The sequence below is a fragment of the Pongo abelii genome, chromosome 16 (genome assembly GCF_028885655.2).
Source record: "Pongo abelii isolate AG06213 chromosome 16, NHGRI_mPonAbe1-v2.0_pri, whole genome shotgun sequence".
Classification (NCBI taxonomy): domain Eukaryota; kingdom Metazoa; phylum Chordata; class Mammalia; order Primates; family Hominidae; genus Pongo; species Pongo abelii.
Genome location: NC_072001.2, coordinates 74,124,313 through 74,143,003, shown reverse-complemented (window position 1 = coordinate 74,143,003; position 18,691 = coordinate 74,124,313). Strand labels below are relative to the sequence as shown.

General features: G+C 37.0%; 1 protein-coding gene across 7 annotated transcripts in view; it reads right to left on the bottom strand.

Annotated features, from left to right (window-relative positions):
• The window catches only part of LRRC49 (leucine rich repeat containing 49), a 153,918-nt gene that overhangs the window by 111,922 nt on the left and 23,305 nt on the right, over positions 1-18,691 (bottom strand). For all 7 annotated transcript variants that reach the window (XM_063716698.1, XM_054532831.2, XM_009249983.4 and 4 more), the window contains one exon: positions 14,561-14,704. In XM_063716698.1, the coding sequence (XP_063572768.1) occupies positions 14,561-14,704 (144 nt within the window). The remainder of the gene's footprint in view (positions 1-14,560; positions 14,705-18,691) is intronic.

Sequence of the window (18,691 nt, the reverse complement as noted above, 5' to 3'; positions counted from 1 at the left end):
ATTCTATCATAAATGTATCCATTTTCATTAAGCCCCTGCATTGAAAGACCCACCCTAAACCAGAACCCCAAGAAATTTCAAAGTAAATCTCCTGTCTTTGCCTTTGAAGATACAGCCAAGGCTATGTCAAGGCAGTGTGCTTTTACTTGCCAGTAGTAATTTCTCCTTTGCTTTATCAACTAGTCATTCTGGCGGTACTCTGCAGGAGCCAGCACTCGACAATCTGCTTACCAAAAAATTATTTCGGAATGACAGGGAAAGTGGAAATGGGGGTTAGGGATAATGTAAGAAAGCTAAATTCTCATCTATTTAAGAAAAAGTATTTATTTTACTGTCAAGCATTAAATACCCCTAACATATCTTTTCTGGAGGTAACTATTTCAGCGTCAGAGAAACTATAGCAAAGCAGCCAGAATGTTAACATACCTAAGATGAGAGGAAAAAAATGAAATAAAATGTTTACATGTAGGGGAATATTTATAGCTCATCTGTTATTAATTTCCTCATTATCTTAAATTGATTACTTTTAATAAAATATAATACTGAAAATAATATTCAAAACATTTTTTGAAGTAAAATTCAAAACTATTTTATGTATTTGGAAAATATAATCTTTTAAAAAATAGAAAAAATTATTTACCACAAGATTATTTGAGAGGATTATAATTCTTTATTTTTCAAAAAAATACTGATTTGTTTTCTGAGAAAAATGCTTGTCCTACTCTGCTCAGGCACTGTTGTCCACATCCCTAAACTGCATAAAAGAACTAAATGGCCAGGTGTGGTGGCTCGTGCCTGTAATCCCAGCACTTTGGGAGGCTGAGGTGGGTGGATCACCTGATGTCAGGATTTCGAGACCAGCCTGACCAATATGGTGAAACCCCATCTCTACTAAAAATACAAAAATTAGCCAGGCACGGTGGCGTGTGCCTATCGTCCCAGCTACTTGGGAGGCTGAGACAGGAGAATTGTTTGAACACGGGAGGCGGAGGTTGCAGTTAGCCGAGATTGCGCCTCTGTACTCTAGCCTGGGCAACAGAGCAAGACTCCATCTCAAAAAAAAAAAAAAAGAAAGAAAAAAGAAAAGAAAAGAACGAAATGATTCAGCAATCTGACCACGTGGGGAATATCTATCACTGGAGCTATTTTTAGAGCAGTTTCCTCTAGAGGAATAAGGAAGAAGAAAGGTGAACAGATTTTGACATGCACCAAGGATTTTGACATGCACCAAGTAGGGCAAAGATGACTATAATAAAATCACAGCTACCCTCATTTTTACTATGTAGGCTTTCATACAAAACAAGTTACAGTAAAAATATATAGGGGTAATTATTCTAACTTTGAGAGCTGTAAACAGATTCATTCACAAAGCATGAAACAAGCTTGGAAACAAAAAAGAATGAAGTATTCCTTTTTATAAAAAGACTTATTGAATTAATTCCAAAATAACTACTTGCTTCACCCATCACTTTGTGACACAGATACTTATTTATTATATGAGGACTAATAGCCGCAAGCCATCATATTAAAACTCTAATCATATATATAAATGCCAATGAAAAAAGTCCATTATTTGGCTCTGTTATCCAAAGGCATTAATGTGCTTATCTGGTTTTTGTACTTGTTTACTACCCATTACACAGCAATAGATATCAGTCAATTCACCAGTCTGATTTTCTTCTACACACTGTTTTAATACCCCAGAGCAAAAACTGAAAGGGAACTTAAAACCAGACCAGTAAGAAGGCACTGATATGCTGACTAATTAGGGAAATGTCCAGTCTTTATAATCTAGGAGAGCTAGATTTAACAGCTTTGAGGAAATCAACAAAAAGCCTCAATTTCATAACCATAGGCTTTCCCTCACTGGAATTTACAGTTCAAATTTACATCACAAACATAATCTAAAAAGACCCCTCATAAAAAATGGTACCGGGCATTCATGACCCTAACACTCCTGGCAAAACTGTCTAGAAGGACACAAATTCAACTCAGGCTTTGCAACATCCTGACTATTCCAAACTATTAAACTATAAAGAAAAAATTACCATGAGTAACAGTCAGTAGAACTTTCAGGCAACAGATGTGGAAATGCCAAAAAATTAAGAAAATCTAGTAACTTGATAAAGACTATGGAATATTTATCTTTAAATTTATAAGAGCAATGAAAAAAATTAAAAACAAGAAAAAATAAGGTACATGCATGCCTCGTTTAATCATGCTTTGCAGATATTGTGCTTTTTTAAAAATTTTTACAAATTGAAGGTTTGTGGCAATCCTGTATCAACCAAGTCTATCAGTGCCATTTTTCCAACAGCATGTGCTCACTTCGTCTCTATGTCACATTTTTGTAGTTCTCACAATATTTCAAATTTTATTATTATTGTATTTGTTATGATTATCCATGATCAGTGATCTGTGATATTACTATTGTAATTGTTTTGGGGCATCACAAACTGTGCCCATAGAAGGTGGCGAACTTAATCAACAAATGTGTGTTCTGACTACTCCACTCACTGGCACTTCCCCCATCTCTCTCCCTCTCCTTGGTCCTACCTTTGCCTTGAGGCACAACAATATTAAAACTAGGCCAATTAATAACCCCTACAATGGTCTCTAAGTGCTCAAGTGAAAAAATGAGTCACAAGTCTCTCACTTTAAATCAAAAGCTAGAAATGGTTAAGCTTAGTGAGAAAGGCATGTTGAAGGCTCAGACAGGCTGAAAACCAGGCCTCTTTCACCAGTTAGCCGAGTTGTGAATGCAATGGAAAAGTTCTTGGAGAAAATCAAAAGTGCTACTCCAGTGGAACACACAATTAATAAACAAAAACAATAGGAAGAAAGTTTGAATGGTCTGGAAAGATCAAACCAGCCACAATATACTCTTAAGCCAAAGCCTAATCCAGAACAAGGCCTTAACTCTCAACAATTCTCTGAAGGCTGAGAGAGATGAGGAAGCTGCAGAAGAAAAGCTGGAAGCTAGCAGAGGTTGGTTCATGAGGTTTAAGGACAGAAGCCATCTCCAGAACATAAAAGTGCAAGGTGAAGTAGCAGCAAGTGCTGATGTCAAAGTGCAGCAAGTTACCTAGAAAATCCAGCTAAGATAACTGATGAAGGTGGCTACCCTAAACAATAGATTTTCAATATAGAGAAACAGCCTTCTACTAGAAGAAGATACCATCTAGGACTTTCATAGATGGAGAGGAGAAGTCAATAACTAACTTCAAAGCTTCAAAACACATGCTGACTCTCTCGTTAGGAGCCAACAAAGTTGTTGACATTAAGATGAAGCCAGTGCTCCTCTGCCATTGTGAAAATCCTATGGCCCTTAAGAATTGTGCTAAATCTACTGTGCCTGTGCTCTATAAACAGAATAACAAAGTTGTATGCTGATGACAGTATATCTGTCTGCAGCATGGTTTACTGAATATTTTAAGCCCACCATTGAGATCTGCTCAGGAAAAAATTTTCCTTTCAAAATATTACTGCTCATTAACAATGCACCTGGTCACCCAAGAGCCCAGATGGAGATGTACAAGGAGATTAATGTTGTTTTCATGCCTGCTAACACAACATCCATTCTGCAGTCCATGGAGCAAGGAGTAATATCAACTTTCAAGGATTATTATTTAAGATATACATTTCATAAGGCTTTAGCTGCCTTAAATAGTGATTCCTCTACTGGATCTGGGCAAAGTAGACTGAAAACTTTCTAGAAAGAATTGACTATTCTAGATGCTATTAAGAACATTCATGATTCATGGGAGGAGGTCAAAATATCAACATTAACAGGAGTTTGGAAGAAGTTGATCCCAACCCTCATGGATGACTTTGAGGGGTTTAAGACTTCAGTGAAGGAAGGAACTGCAGATGTGGTAGAAAGGGCAAAAGAACTAGAACTAAAAGTGGAGCCTAAAGATGTGACTGAATCGCTGCAATCTCATGACCAAACTTGAATAGATGAGGAGTCACTTCTTACGGATGAGGAAAGAAAATAGTTTCTTAAGATGGAAACTGCTCCTGTTGAAAAGATGCTATGAACATTGCTGAATGACAACAAACAATGTAGAATATCACATTAACTTAGCTGATAAAGCACCAGCAGGGTTTGAGAGGACAGATTTCAATTCTGAAAGAAGTCTTACTGTAAGTAAAATGCTACAGTATCTCATGCTACAGAGAAATCTTTCATGAAAAGAAGGGTCAATGCAAACTTCATTGTTGTCTGAGTTTTACGCCACAGCCATCCCAACCTTCAGCAACCATCACCTTGATCTGTCAGCAGCCATTAACATCATGGCAAGACCCTCCCTCCACCAGCAAAAAGATTACAACTTGCTGAAAGATCAGATGATCATTAGCATTTTTTATTACTCAAGTATTTTTGAATTAAGGCATGTACATTTTTTTTAGACATAATGCTATAGTACATTTAATAGACTACAGTATAGTGTAAACATAACTTTTATATGCACTGGGAAACTAAAAACTTCATGTAACTCATTCCTACATTTATTCCTACATTTGCTTTATTGTGGTGCTCTGGAACTGAACCCACAGTATCTCTAAGGTATACCTGCATTAGAAATAAAGAAATCTGGGCATTTATGAAAAAAATTCATGTAGAACTTCTACAAAGAAAAAACTACAGTCATTTTTAAAAACTCAATGGATGGACTGAAAATCAAATTAGATAAATTGAGGATAAAGTTAGTGAATTCAAAGGTAGAACCAGATAAGTGATAAGAATGAAGAAATGAAGCAGAGAGAAATAAGAATGATGAAAATTATAGACACAAAGAATAGAACGAAAAGGTCCATACTATATCTAGTAGGTGTTTAAGAAGTAGAAAGAGATAAAATGGAAGTGCAATATTTGAAAATATAAAGACTCAGAATGTTCCCATAATAAATGAATGATACGTGCCAGGCGCGGGGGCTCATGCCTGTAATCCCAATACTTTGGGAGGCCAAGGTGGGTGGATCATTTGAGATCAGGAGTTCGAGACCAGCCTGACCAATGTGGTGAAACCCCATTTCTACTAAAAATACAAAATTAGCTAGGCATGGTAGTGCACATCTGTAATCCCAGCTACTCGAGAGGCTGAGGCAGGAGAATTACTTGAACCCGGGAGGTGGAGCTTGCAGTGAGCCAAGATTGCCCTTGCACTCCAGCATGGGCAACAAAAGTGAAACTCTGTTTCAAAATAAATAAATAAATAAAAGAAAATAAATAAATGAAAGCTATGAATCTGCAGATTTAGTAAACACAAATATTAGGTATGCTAATAAAATTACCACATTTTATTAAATCTAACATTATCTTATAACTATTTTATTCAGCACTTGGGGAAAATAAACTTAAAATTAACTTATAGTAGAATAATATATCACTTAAAATTTGTATTTATTACTGAAAGAGCTCTTTTAGACTTACTTAACCAGATTTTTTTTACTGAATATCATTTTTATGCATACATAAAAAGTAAGTTACACAAAATAAATTTGTTGAACTTCCAAAATATCTCTACTTACTATATAGATGTGGTAGAAAGGGCAAAAGAGCTAGAACTAAAAGTGGAGCCTAAAGATGTGACTGGATCTGGTATATAGTAAGTAGACAAATAAATGGAACAGAATAGAGGGTCCAGAAAAAAGATCCATTTGATTAGTACTCGATTTCAACAAAGACAACAATTTAATTCAGTGGGGAAAGCAAGTTTTTTTAAATAAAAGATAATGAAGAAAATAGATATCCCTATGTGGGAAAAATAAACTATGATCCCCTACCTCACAGCATACACAAACTTAATTAAAAATGGATCACAGGCTGGGCATGGTGGCTCATGCCTGTAAACTCTGACACTGTAGGAGGCCAAGATGGGAGGATCACTTGAGCCCAGGTGTTTGAGACCAGCCTAGGCAACATGGCAAGACCCCATCTCTATAAAAAATAAAAAAATTAGCCAGGTGTGGTGGCATGTGCCTGTAGTCCTAGCTACACGGAAGGCTGAGATGGGAGGATTGCTTCAGCCCAGGAGGTCAAGGCTGCAGTGTGCTATGTTCGAGCCACTGCACTCCAACCTGGGCAACAGAGCAAAACTCTGCCTCAAATAAATAAACAAATAAATGAAAATAAAAATGAATCACATACCTAAATAGAAAGGTAAAACTATAAACCTTCTGGAGGAAAATGTAGGTGAACATAGTCATGATATTGGGACAGGCAAAGATTTCTCAGACAGAACACAAAAGATAATAACAACTAACAAAAACAAATTGATAAACTGAGCTTCACTAAAATTAGAAGTTTCTACACATCAAAAACACTGTTAAGAGAGTAAAAAGGCAAGCCTTTTTACATGGAGAAAATACACTCTATATATATATCAAACAAAGGACCTGCATCTAGAATGATAAAAAGATAACCTAATTTTTTCAAACAGGTAACAGATTTGAACTGATACTTCATAAAAGATGAAAAGATGCTTGAAAAGATGTTCAGCATCATTAGTAATAAAGAAAATGCAAATTAAAAGCATAATGAGAATCATAGAATTGCTAAAATTATAAAGACTGACAAACTTTGGCAAAGATATTGAGCAATGAGAACTCTCTATTGCTGCTGGGAGTATAAAATGGTATAATCACTTCATAAAACTTGTAGTTTCTCCACATCCTCTCCAGCACCTGTTGTTTCCTGACTTTTTAATGATCGCCATTCTAATGGTGTGAGATGGTATCTCATCGTGGTTTTGATTTGCATTTCTCTGATGGCCAGTGATGATGAGCGTTTTTTCATGTGTCTGTTGGCTGCATAAATGTCTTCTTTTGAGAAGTGTCTGTTCATATCCTTTGCCCACTTTTTGATGGGGTTGTTTGTTTTTTTTCTTGTAAATTTGTTTGAGTTCATTGTAGATTCTGGATATTAGCCCTTTGTCAGATGAGTAGATTGCAAAAATTTAAACCATCATTCTCTGCAAACTATCTCAAGGACAAAAAACCAAACACCGCATGTTCTCACTCATAGGTGGGAATTGAGCGATGAGAACACATGGACACAGGAAGGGGAACATCACACACCGGGGCCTGTTGTGGGGTGGGTGGAGGGGGGAGGGATAGCATTAGGAGATATACCTAATATTAAATGACGAGTTAATGGGTGCAGCACACCAACATGGCACATGTATACATATGTAACTAACCTGCACGTTGTGCACAGGTACCCTAAAACTTAAAGTATAATAAAAATAAAAAATAAAAAACAAAAACAAAAAAAACCTCGTAGTTTCTAATAAATTTAGACATCCACCTACCCTATGGCTCAGTAATAACACTCCTACATACTTACCTAAGAGAAATGAGAGCATTTGTCCACCAAAATATATATGTAAACTTAAAACTATGGCCATGTTCGATGGCTCACGCCTGTAATTCCAGAACTTTGGCAGGAGGATCAGTTGAGCCCAGGAGTTCAAAACGAGCCTGGGCAACATAATGAGACCCTATCTCTAAATGAATAAATAATTTTTAAAAACTGCAAGAATATCCACAGCAGCTTTATTTGTAAGAGCCAAAAATTGGAAATAACCAATGTGCCTGTGAACAGAAAAATGAATAAGCAAATTGTATGATATTTCTACAATGGAATACAGCTCAGTAATTTTTTAAACTACTGATAGGCACAACAAAATGGATGAATATCAAGACATAATGTTGAATATACAAAAGAGTACATAATCTTTATATATGTACTTTTCAAAAACAGGCAAAATTAATCCACAGGGATAGAAGTCAGAATACCTGTGGGGCAGGGGAAGATACTGACTAGAAAGAGGCACAAGGAAACTTTCTGAGGTGATAGAAATATCAGTCACATGAAATTACTCAGATTAAATAGAAGTTATTGAACTGTACAGTTGATTGTGTATTTTATTGTACCTAAATTATCCCTCAATAAAGTATGAAGGAAAAGTCTTCATATTTAGATTTAAACTTCTCAATCACTTTTCAACTAATAATGTCCATGCTTTTCACACAATATTGTCTTCTATGCCATTAAGAACACTGATGATGCAGTATATCCTAAAAGTGTGTTCCATTATTGTATACGGGATTTTCTTCCAAATACTGATACCCATTCTGTATGTTTTGATACTATAAGATAAAGAAAACACCAACGTGAATTTCTTCACACAGCTTCTTGTTATTTTGAAATTTCTTTCATCTATTCCAAGGGGTTTCCTGAATTTCTTCTGCCTTCAGTTGCATTGCTTGACACATGAAAGGCAAAATCTCTCTGAATCTATCTCAGTAACAAATGTAATACAGCTTCAATAATACATGGCTATCTTCCTTTTAAAGGATTTGATTGTTTATTAGCAAGAGAAGGTAGAATTGCAGCCATTCTTCCAATGAAAAATAATTTGTCTCACTAATATTAAACTTAATGTCTTTGCTGCCCTATTTCCATAACTTTTTGAATAGACTGTTTCATTTCAATGCCAAATCATGGTGTAATATTTTAAAATGCACTTTGAACAGTGATTAAACTCAAAACATACAGTACCAACTACTAAAATGACAATAGTACAAACAGCATAACCAAGTCCACATATATTTAGGCAATGAAATTGCTGTAGCCTGTATAACATTGATTTAAGCATGCTATAGATTGTAAGACATATCTAGATTTCAGAGTTGTTGGAATATGGAAAATGTCTGTTTCAAATTAATAAAATAATATAGTTCCACACCTAAACATATCATAGTAAATCTGAAGGACTTCAAAAAGAAATCTTACAATCTTAAAGGCAACCAGAGGAAGGAAGATACCCTACACACACACACAAATGATAGTAGACATTTTAATGACAATAACAGAAGCTCAAAGACAATGGAATATGATATTCAAACATCTGGGAAAAAATAACTGTCAATCAAGTCAAACCATCAATCAAGAATAAAAGCAAAATAAACTCATTTTTTGATAAACAAAAACAGAGAGACTTCAGAGTTATCTTAAATAAACTTTTTCTAAATGATATATTTTGGGAAGAAGAATAGACAGAGATGCAGAAAGGAGTGGTGAACCCAAACAAGCATGTGGGCAAATCCAAATAAGCACTGACTGGAAACAAAAGCAATTAAAATGTCTAATTTTGGGGGTAAAAGAATAAAAAGAAAATACTAGGCAACAAAAACATGTAAAATGGAAAGGTTACTGTATTAAATGATTCTAAGGTCCTTACCTGATAAGAGGGTAGAGATGTGTATTAACTGTGATTTAAGTCAAGCGTATATTTTAAAATGCTAAGAGTAACCATTAAAGTGAATAAGAAAGAACAGAGAAAACACTATCAACCCAAAATAAGACAGAAGAAAATAAAAACAGGGAAAACATAACAAATAGGAAGCATGAAATAACATCAAAGTAAAACATCTAAACATATCAGTAATCACAATTAGTACAATAGACTAAAGTCTCTGGTAATAAGACAGATTCTCAGATTATATGTTTAAAAAGGGGGCTATGCATTCTTTGTAAGAAAAAAGGTTGGAAGTTAAAGAATACATACTTGATATACACTGAAAAAAACTCAGCATCTTTTCTCTGACATTCCTGCCATACTCTTCACAAATGTCAATGTCATGAAATACAAAAAAAGACTCTTCTAGATTAAAGAAGACTAAGGAGATATAACAACTGAATGCAATGCATGATCTTGTATTTTCTTTTGCTATAAAGAACATTACTGGGACAAATAGCAAAATCCAAATGAGATCTATAGATTAGATAAATGGCATCATATCAATGTTAATTTCCTGAGTTTGATAGTGGTACTGTTGTTATAAGACAATTCCTTGTTTTTAGGAAATACATACCGAAGTATGTGGCAATAAAGAGGCATTATGCCAGCAACTTACTCTTAAATGGTTGAAAAAAAGTATATATTAACTGACATATGGAGAAGGAAGAAGGGAGAAAGTAAGCAAGAGAGAAGATAAAGCAGATGTAGCAAAATGTTATCATTTAGAGAATCCGGGTGCATTTTATACTGGGAATTCTTTATACTATTATTACAACATTTTCTGAAATTATATCAAATTAAAAATTTTTCTTAAAGGGTTAGGAAATAAAAAAGATATACCAAGGAAAAAATAACCAGAAAAGCCTGGTATTAACATTAAACATTAAGGTAACAAGTATTATTAGTGTCCTGTTATATCCCAACTACCTAGAACAATGCCTGGCATATAGCCCATGCTCATAAAATACTTGCTTAATGAAGGAGTTAGTAATAAAGAGAGTTAATACATAACAATAAAAGGAACAATTACCAAGAAGATATATTAATTTTAAATTTGTATGTTTCTAGAAACATAGCTTCAAAATACTGACAAACACTAGACAAATACATTGATAGTAAGCATCAACTATAGATACTGACCACATACCAGGCAATAAATAAGTAAATAAAAACCTCAGCAAACTTTAAAGTACCAATTACACATAATCTACATTTACTGGTCACAATGCAATTAAATTAGAAAAGAATGGCCATAGAATAAAAAATCCATACATTTCAAAATGTTAAGGTGTACTTCTAAATAACACATGGATCAAAAAAGAAATCACAGTAAAACATGGAACTTAGAAAATGTTTAGAACTAAATAATAAGAAAAATACTAAATTTCAAGACTTACGGGAAGAAGCTGAAGTGATTTTTAGAGGGAAATTTATAGGCTTAAATGCTTTTATGAGAAAATTTAAAAGACTGAAAACTAATATATGAAATATCCAACACAAAACTTGAGACAGAAATAGATAAAAGACATATACAAATGTTGGTAATATTAGTTCCTAGTATTTTGGGGATATCTGAAATGTTTCAGGTTTTTTTGAGTTTTATTAATTTTTTGCTTTAAAATTTTTTATTATTAATTTTAAATTTTTGTGGGTACATAGTAGGTATAGGTATTTATGGGGTACATGAGATGTTTTGATACAGGCATACAATGTGTAATAAGCACATCATGGACAATGGCGTATCCATCCCCTCAAGCATTTATCTTTTGAATTACAATCCACTTACATTATTTTAAAATATACAATTAATTTATTATTGACTTTAGTCACCCTATTGTGCTATCAAATGGTAGGTTTCATTCATTCTTTCTATTTTTTTGTACCCATTAACCATCTCCACCTCCCCTCAACCCCCCACTACGCTTCTCAGCCTCTGATAACCATCCTCCTACTTCTATGTCTATGAGTTCAATTGATTTGATTTTTAGATCCCACAAATAAGTGAGAACATGCGATATGTGTTTTTCCATTCCTGGCTTATTTCGCTTAATGTGATCTCCAGTTAATTCATGTTGTTGCGAATGACTGGATCTCATCCTTTTTTATGGCTGAATACTACTCCACTGTGTATATGTACCACATTTTCTTTATCCATTCATCTGTTGACGGACACTTAGGTTGTTCCCAAATCTTAGCTATTGTAAACAGTGCTGCAACAAACATAGGAATGCAGATATCTCTTCCATGTCCTGACTTCCTTTCTTTTGGAAATATACCCAACAGTAGGACTGCTGGATAGTATGGTAACTCAATTTTTAGTTTTTTTAGGAACCTCCAAACTGTTTTCCACAGTGGTTGTACTAATTTACATTCCCACCAACAGTGTACAAGGGTTCCCTTTTCTCCACATTCCTGCCAGCATTTGTTATTGCCTGTCTTTTGGATATAAGACACTTCATAATTTTTAAAGAGAAAGATGCCATACAAACTAAAAATATTTGGTTTGAAATTTATAAAATTTCAAAAACAAAGATTGGTAAATAAACAAACAAGCAATAACTTTTCTACATCAAAAACATCAGAGAAGATTTCTGTTCAAGATGGTAAGTAGGTTGCATTTGTTTCACCTTCTTTCCAAGATTCAATGGGTGAAGCAATAAAAATACACACAAACGAGTACATTCATGAAAATCCTAACAAAAGAGTTATCATCAACTGACCAACACTTCTGATGAATTTCAAGCAGCTGAAAAGCTGATGGGATCTTACTGAGATAACCCTGAGCAGAGAGAACTGCAGCTCAGAACTGCAAGAGAGATGCTGCACTCAAAGGCAGCAATTCTTTCTGACTGAACGCCATCTTGCATACAATGAGCAAGCATGGACTACGGTGAACTGTGCTGAATCCAATAGTGTATAATTAAAGATCTGTCTACTCAACAGCTATTTTTGGAATACTAACAAACTCACCCACTCCCACTTCCGTCATGAACATAAACATGTACAGAGCAGCTGCCTAAGGAAATCCTCAGCTAGAGCCTAAGGAACTGTTCTCCAAACAAAATAGAGTATTTGTCAAAAAAAGGATGGAAAGTGTGGGTGTTTTATCTATAGAGATGATTAACCACCTCTACATAAGAATCAGAGGGAAAAAAGAAATGGCAGTTTCACCTGGCACAAATGAAAACAAAGTCTTTCTACCCCTGAAAGTAAAGTCTTATTTTGGCAGTCACTGAGTGAGTCTGCCTTTTCCCTTTCACTTACCCTAAAGGGAAGTTCACAAATGTGTGGGATTCAAGAACTTACACAAATCTAATGATCATTCTAGAGTGAGATCTTACGGTTAAAAAGATCTATTCAACTGCACAAGATACCCAGATACTCCTTAACATGGTCCTTCATTTAAAGATTACCAGCTACTGAGGAAAATCAAAACCACGAAAGAAGAAAAAAGCAAAAAGAATAAGTGTGGTGACTGATACTGGAGAAAAAAATGATGGAAGAAAAGTATTCTCAGATTTTAAAGTCCCTTGAATCTTTTAAAAAAGAGATGCTTTGAAAAAGAAATGAGTTGGATGAAGTTTATTTATCCATATATTTCACAATATATGGATATAGTAAATTTGATATATAGCAAATTTCACAATTGACTGTAATTAATACGCATGATGCTTATTGTCTTTTTAACTTTTAGAAATTAATACAATTTCCTCTTCCATAAGTTGTTTACTGCTGCCTAAACTATAACAGTAATGATTAAACATAATACTCAACGGGAAATTCAGTAAGCAATTTCCTGAATATGCATTATGCACTTTCCAAATGAAAGCCAAAATATACGCAGGAATATGCTAGGGCCAATGGATTCCTGTTCCCTACTCTAACAAAGCTTTTTGGAATCTTACCAGACCCAAGGTCCTAAGGACAAACTAAGTCCTGACTGAGCAGTTCTTGGAGATTTAGCAACATAACAGGTTAACCCAATCTGAATGTCTTTTAAATAAACAGTCCAGTTCCAGTATTATATCTAATCTGGGAAGGGCTTGACAGAATTTAGAAGTTCTGGAATAAATCTGTGTCTTGGATAGCATGCTAAAATTATCCTAACCTTCTAGAAGAGATGAGCATTACCTGACTCATATTTTCTGGGAAACCTTCAAAATAAAACCAGTCTGTATGATGAGACCTATAAATAAGGTATCATCTGTCCCCCAGCCTTTTCAAGTGTACCATTTACAGTACACTTAATTCTTTACAAGGGAACTCAAGGTATTGAAACAGTTAAGAGTTATATTGTGTCTTTCAAAGTGCATAAATGATACCAGAGAGAACCTAATGCAGTTTTTCTATAGCATTTAAACAAAGGAAACTTCTTAAAAGAGCAAATAATGTTCCTCATTAGCTGTATCATATCACAAAGCAAAACAGTTATATTTCTAGTGCTCTTTACATGTGTACGAATACAAAATATCTCAGCATCAAGCTTCTATTTAGTTGCTGACCTTCAGCAAAATCATAAATTTGACCAAGTTCATCTCAGAGTTCCAGAATCCCCTTTGCATAGTTTTGCCCCCACAATCGAACTCTTTTTCCTCCTGCTCACATGCCAGTTCTCTACCATCTTCATGTCTTTTTTCAGAGTCAATAAACCAAAAAACACGCTAGAGTCAAACTGGTCCAATGTCCTTGTTTTAGAAAAAGCTAAACTCAGGCCAAGAGAGTTGTGATTTACCCAAGGTCACACAGCTAATGAGAGATGAAGCTAAGACCATAACTAGGCCTCTGATGCCCTGTGCAATGCTTTTCCCACCATACCAAGCTGCCTCTCTAAAGACTGCAAAGCATACAGTATGTATATCTTCACAACTCTCAATCTCTCCTCTCTGTGCCTTTTCCCTCTTGGTACAATAATTTCTCAACTTTCAGTCACAAATAACCCTCTTTCTTATTAATTCTATACCCATGACAAAACAGAAGAGGGTTTACTACTCATTTACACCAAATGATTCATTTAGTGATAACACTTCTATTGTGTTTCTAACATTATACTTATTCTTTAAAATGGAAAATACCTCAATACCTCCCAAATCAACATATTACAGAGCTTAATAATTACATCCACAATTTAAATTCAGAAAAAACCTAAATAACCATAGATTCTTACTTTGCAGAAAGCCATATTACAACATTTGTTTCAATTCCTTGAAAGAAAGCCACAAAGAACATACCAATTCCATTTTAATACTCACCACGAAAGTGATTTGATTGTGTCGCAAGTTAAGTTCAGTTAGTGAATCCAGCCCATTAAGATTATCAACATGACTTAAAAAGTTCCTGGCAAGATTTAAAACTCTCAACTCACACAAATGATTAATATTTTCAATTTTGGTAATCTGTTAAAAAAAAATAGGAGAAGGGTGATTAGCAGGCAAAACCCTGAAATATACATGTTCTAAAAACCCTAAAAATAAAATATTCAAAGTCACTAGATTTAGTGGCAAGTTTATATGTAGACATTTAAAAATCTATTTTCAATTTCCTATGTTGTAGATAACATGAAGTCACGTAACTTGTGAACATTAGCTAAAAGATCATATTTTACAATTTGACCATAGTAAACACTTGACGTAAATGTCATCAAATAGTCAATGAGTCCATTGGGCAACTTTACGTGCCCAATCTGTCCCAGGTTCTGTGAAGGCTACATACTACCTGCCAAATAGAAACATACTGTGATCCCAAGGCATAAGTTCATCATGTTTTAACAAAGCAAGTCTGCCCTCTGACAGAAAAGGCAAGGGAAAGGAATGATATCAAGTTACCCTTATTAATTCTATTTAAATTGCAAGATCTTGAGAGCAGTCGAGTCTGAATGGAAAGAGTCAAGGAACTAGGATTCCCAGGAGAAAATGAGGGTAAATTTTTTTTTAATTAATGGAAAGCTGTTCCATTAATAAGGATGGAAGATGTTTAGTGAGGGTACAAAATGGTGAACGCTGTTTAAAACAAGAGGACTTGAATCATGGAATATGCATGTGCATATAATGTTACGAGATCTTTGGGGTGTCATTTTTCTGACTGGAAACCTCTGTGGCCAGTGGCATCTTTGCCCAAGTTTTGCTCTGGCCCACTGGGCTCATTTCGCCAACCCGCCCTGGCAGGCTGTGCTCGGCTTATGCTACTGGCCTGGGTCCCACGCCTGCTAAGAGCAAGTCAGGTGTGGAACTGCAAAGGGAGCGTGAGTGAGCACAGGGTGTGGCCACTGTGCACAGTCAGACATGCTGGCTGCTGCGGCAGGGCAGGCAGCTCCAGGTGCTGGCACGGGCACCAGCTCTCTGCGAGGCTGTGGCTGGACCAGGAATACTGCAAGCAGCTTCCACAGCTGGCACTGAGAACACAGTGGCACCCAGAAGCTTAGATATGTGAGGAACCTCAGGGTCCCAAAGAGGGAGTCACAGCCCTGGCTTCGGGAGCTCCCAAGTCTAGGTGACCCAAAGGGCCACAGTTTCCTTCTCTTTGCCTGCAACATGGCAAGCAAGGGGCATGTCTCAGTCCTGTTTGTGTTATAGCTCTTTTAGCCTCGCCATTCTGTGGGTCCCAAATTCTGTGGGTCCCAGGTTCTTGTCCTGCAACCAGGAAGAATGAGGTATGCAGACAAGTGGAGGGTGAGCAAGACAAAGAGGAGCTTTCTTAAGTGATAGAACAGCTCAGAGGAAACCCACAGGGAGCAGCTCCTTTCCACAGCCAGGGTGTTCTGACGAGTGTTCAGCTCCTAGCAGAGAGGGTAGCTCCTCTGTACTAGGAAAGTCATCTTGACAAGTGTTCAGCTATCAGCAGAAAGGGCAGCCCCTCTTTGCAACTGGTCATCCCGTCAACTCTGCAGCTCTCAGCAGAGAGGAAGCCCTAGAGTGAGTTGCTCCTCTTTGCAGATGGTCATCCCAATGTCTCTACAGCTGTCAACAGAGAGAGGGCCCTAGAGTACCTTGGTCCTCTCTACAGCTGGTTATCCCAATGTCTGCTCAGCACTGGCTGAGTCCGGGGCTTTTATGGGCTTCAGGGTAGAGGAAGTGCGTGCTGATTGGTCCATGGGCAGCCATGGGCAGGCCCACAAAAGGTACCACAAGTTCCCACTCCAGTCGGTGGGACTGGCAGCCTGGCCTGAAGGTGGGGAGTCACCAGGGACCTGCCCCCTTCTGCTCAGGAAACTGTCTGCCTCGTGCTGCTGTTCATGATGCCCAGGCTATAGGTATGAAGGGGCACCTGCAGACCAGCACCAAGCTGCCCTCAGCCTCCCCTCGGATTCCCTTCTATGCTTGTTGGCACCAAAAGTTCAGAGGGAGCTGAGGTGGCAAGGGGCCAGTGTGTAAGCACTGCCCCAAGCATGTGCACACTTGGCCAGGCTGCCACAGCACCCAGGCTCAACCACAACTTTGCTCTGAGATTGGAGCAGGCACCGACAGCAGGGAGAAGCCAGACAGCAGAAGCAAACACTTCAGAACCTGTCGGGAGAGTCGGGGGTGGTGCCAGGGACTTTCTGGGTTCCCAAGAGTGCAGAGATGCCTGGGTCCACAGCTGCAGTTTGGGAGGCTGCAGCTGTACCCAGGAGGGCAAGGCTCCTGCCTGCTTCCTGGCCCCAACAGCACAGGGATGCCCAGGTCTGCAGCCGTGGCTTGGGTGGCTGCAGCAGCACCCGGGGAGCTCCTGCCCCAACTCGGAAGGGGCGAGGCTCCCACTTGTCCCCAGCTCCCGCTGGGTCCATGGAGCCCACAGCCTTGGCCACGCCTCCCTGCTGCAGCTGGCCTGATGGCAGCAGCCACTCCAAATGGCCTGCTGCTGCCGTTAATAATCAGCACTGAGGCCAGGCACGGTGGCTCACACCTGCAATCCCAGCACTTTGGGAGGCTGAGGTGGTGGATCACTTGAGGTCAGGAGTTTGAGACCAGCCTGACCAACATGGTGAAACCCCGTCTCTACTAAAAATACAAAAATTAGCCAGGTGTGATGGCATGGGCCTGTAATCCCAGCTATTCAGGAGGCTGAGGCAAGAGAATCACTTGAACCCAGGAGGCAGAGGTTGCAGCGAGCCAAGATCACGCCACTGCATTCCAGCCTGGGCGACAGAGCGGAACTCCACCTCAAAAATAATAATAATAATAATAAAAAATAATCAGCACTGAACTGCAGCAGAGAAGTTTGAGCTGCACACTAAGGAGAGGGTAAGTAAAAACTAACACTGTGAAGTGATGAGAGCTCAAAGTGATGTTAAGCCCCACTATTATAATAGAGCAAGTATAGCACAATGGGATGAGTTTCTGCATGACACAAAATAGAAGTCCTTATGGAGGACTTCATCAACCTGATGAACATTAAAATGAATTTCACAATCACTAGAGATTAATTTGTTCATTTGTATTGCCATCACAGTATATTTGAAATTTTTTACTAACACTTCAAAGCAGATGTTAGCTAAAAGAACTTTTCTCAGATGTCTAATCTATATTTCACATTGTTATTTGGACACTCTTATATTCAAGAAGCACCACCTAGATTCCATCCAGTTGCCAGAAAAGAAACATGTTTATTATAAATTCAATAATATATAAAAGTAACCTATAACCACGTTTAAAATGTGTTTTAAGATTTTTGATTTAACTAATGTAAAATAAGATAAAATTATATAAAAGTTGAAAAAGAAACAAGATTATGAATATTTACAGATGATAAAACTGTATAATAAGACATGGAGTAAAACATTTTAAAACTAAACAGGTGATAGAATTTAAAATGCAAAAAGCCAGTAAAAAGCAAAATAGATACTGTAGAAAAAGAAATCAGTAATGTCAGCACAAGCTTAGAAATCCTCCCAAAATGCTAAGGAAAAACAGAGAGGAAGAATAAAAGATAAGATGGAGAGATGGAAGACAAACAATATAGATATAACAAACATAAATGGAAAAGAAGCAGTGTTTAAATATAGAAAACTTTCCTGAGCTCAAGAAATATATAAATATATAGTTATGGGGGACAACTGTATGATCTGCACAGTGTGTTTTCTCCCTTCTGCTGATAGTTCTGGACATTTCTTTTAGAAAACTACCCTTCCACATGGTCCTGGTGGGGCTTACAATTAGAATGCCTGCATTTAGTTACCTTCTAGTTAGAAAAGTCTGAAAAGAAACATGGTTAATTCTTGTATATAGACCCATATTTTTAAAATCACTAAGAATATTATCTGGCTTCTTGGTTTGCAACCCAACAGGCCAGAATCATGTACAATATCTGCTATGGAATAAAGTCAATTACTCGTTACAGCCATGGACAAAGTCACAAGCATAAAGCAGATAATAGAAGCTTCAGGCAAAGGGTTGTATAAAGTGACA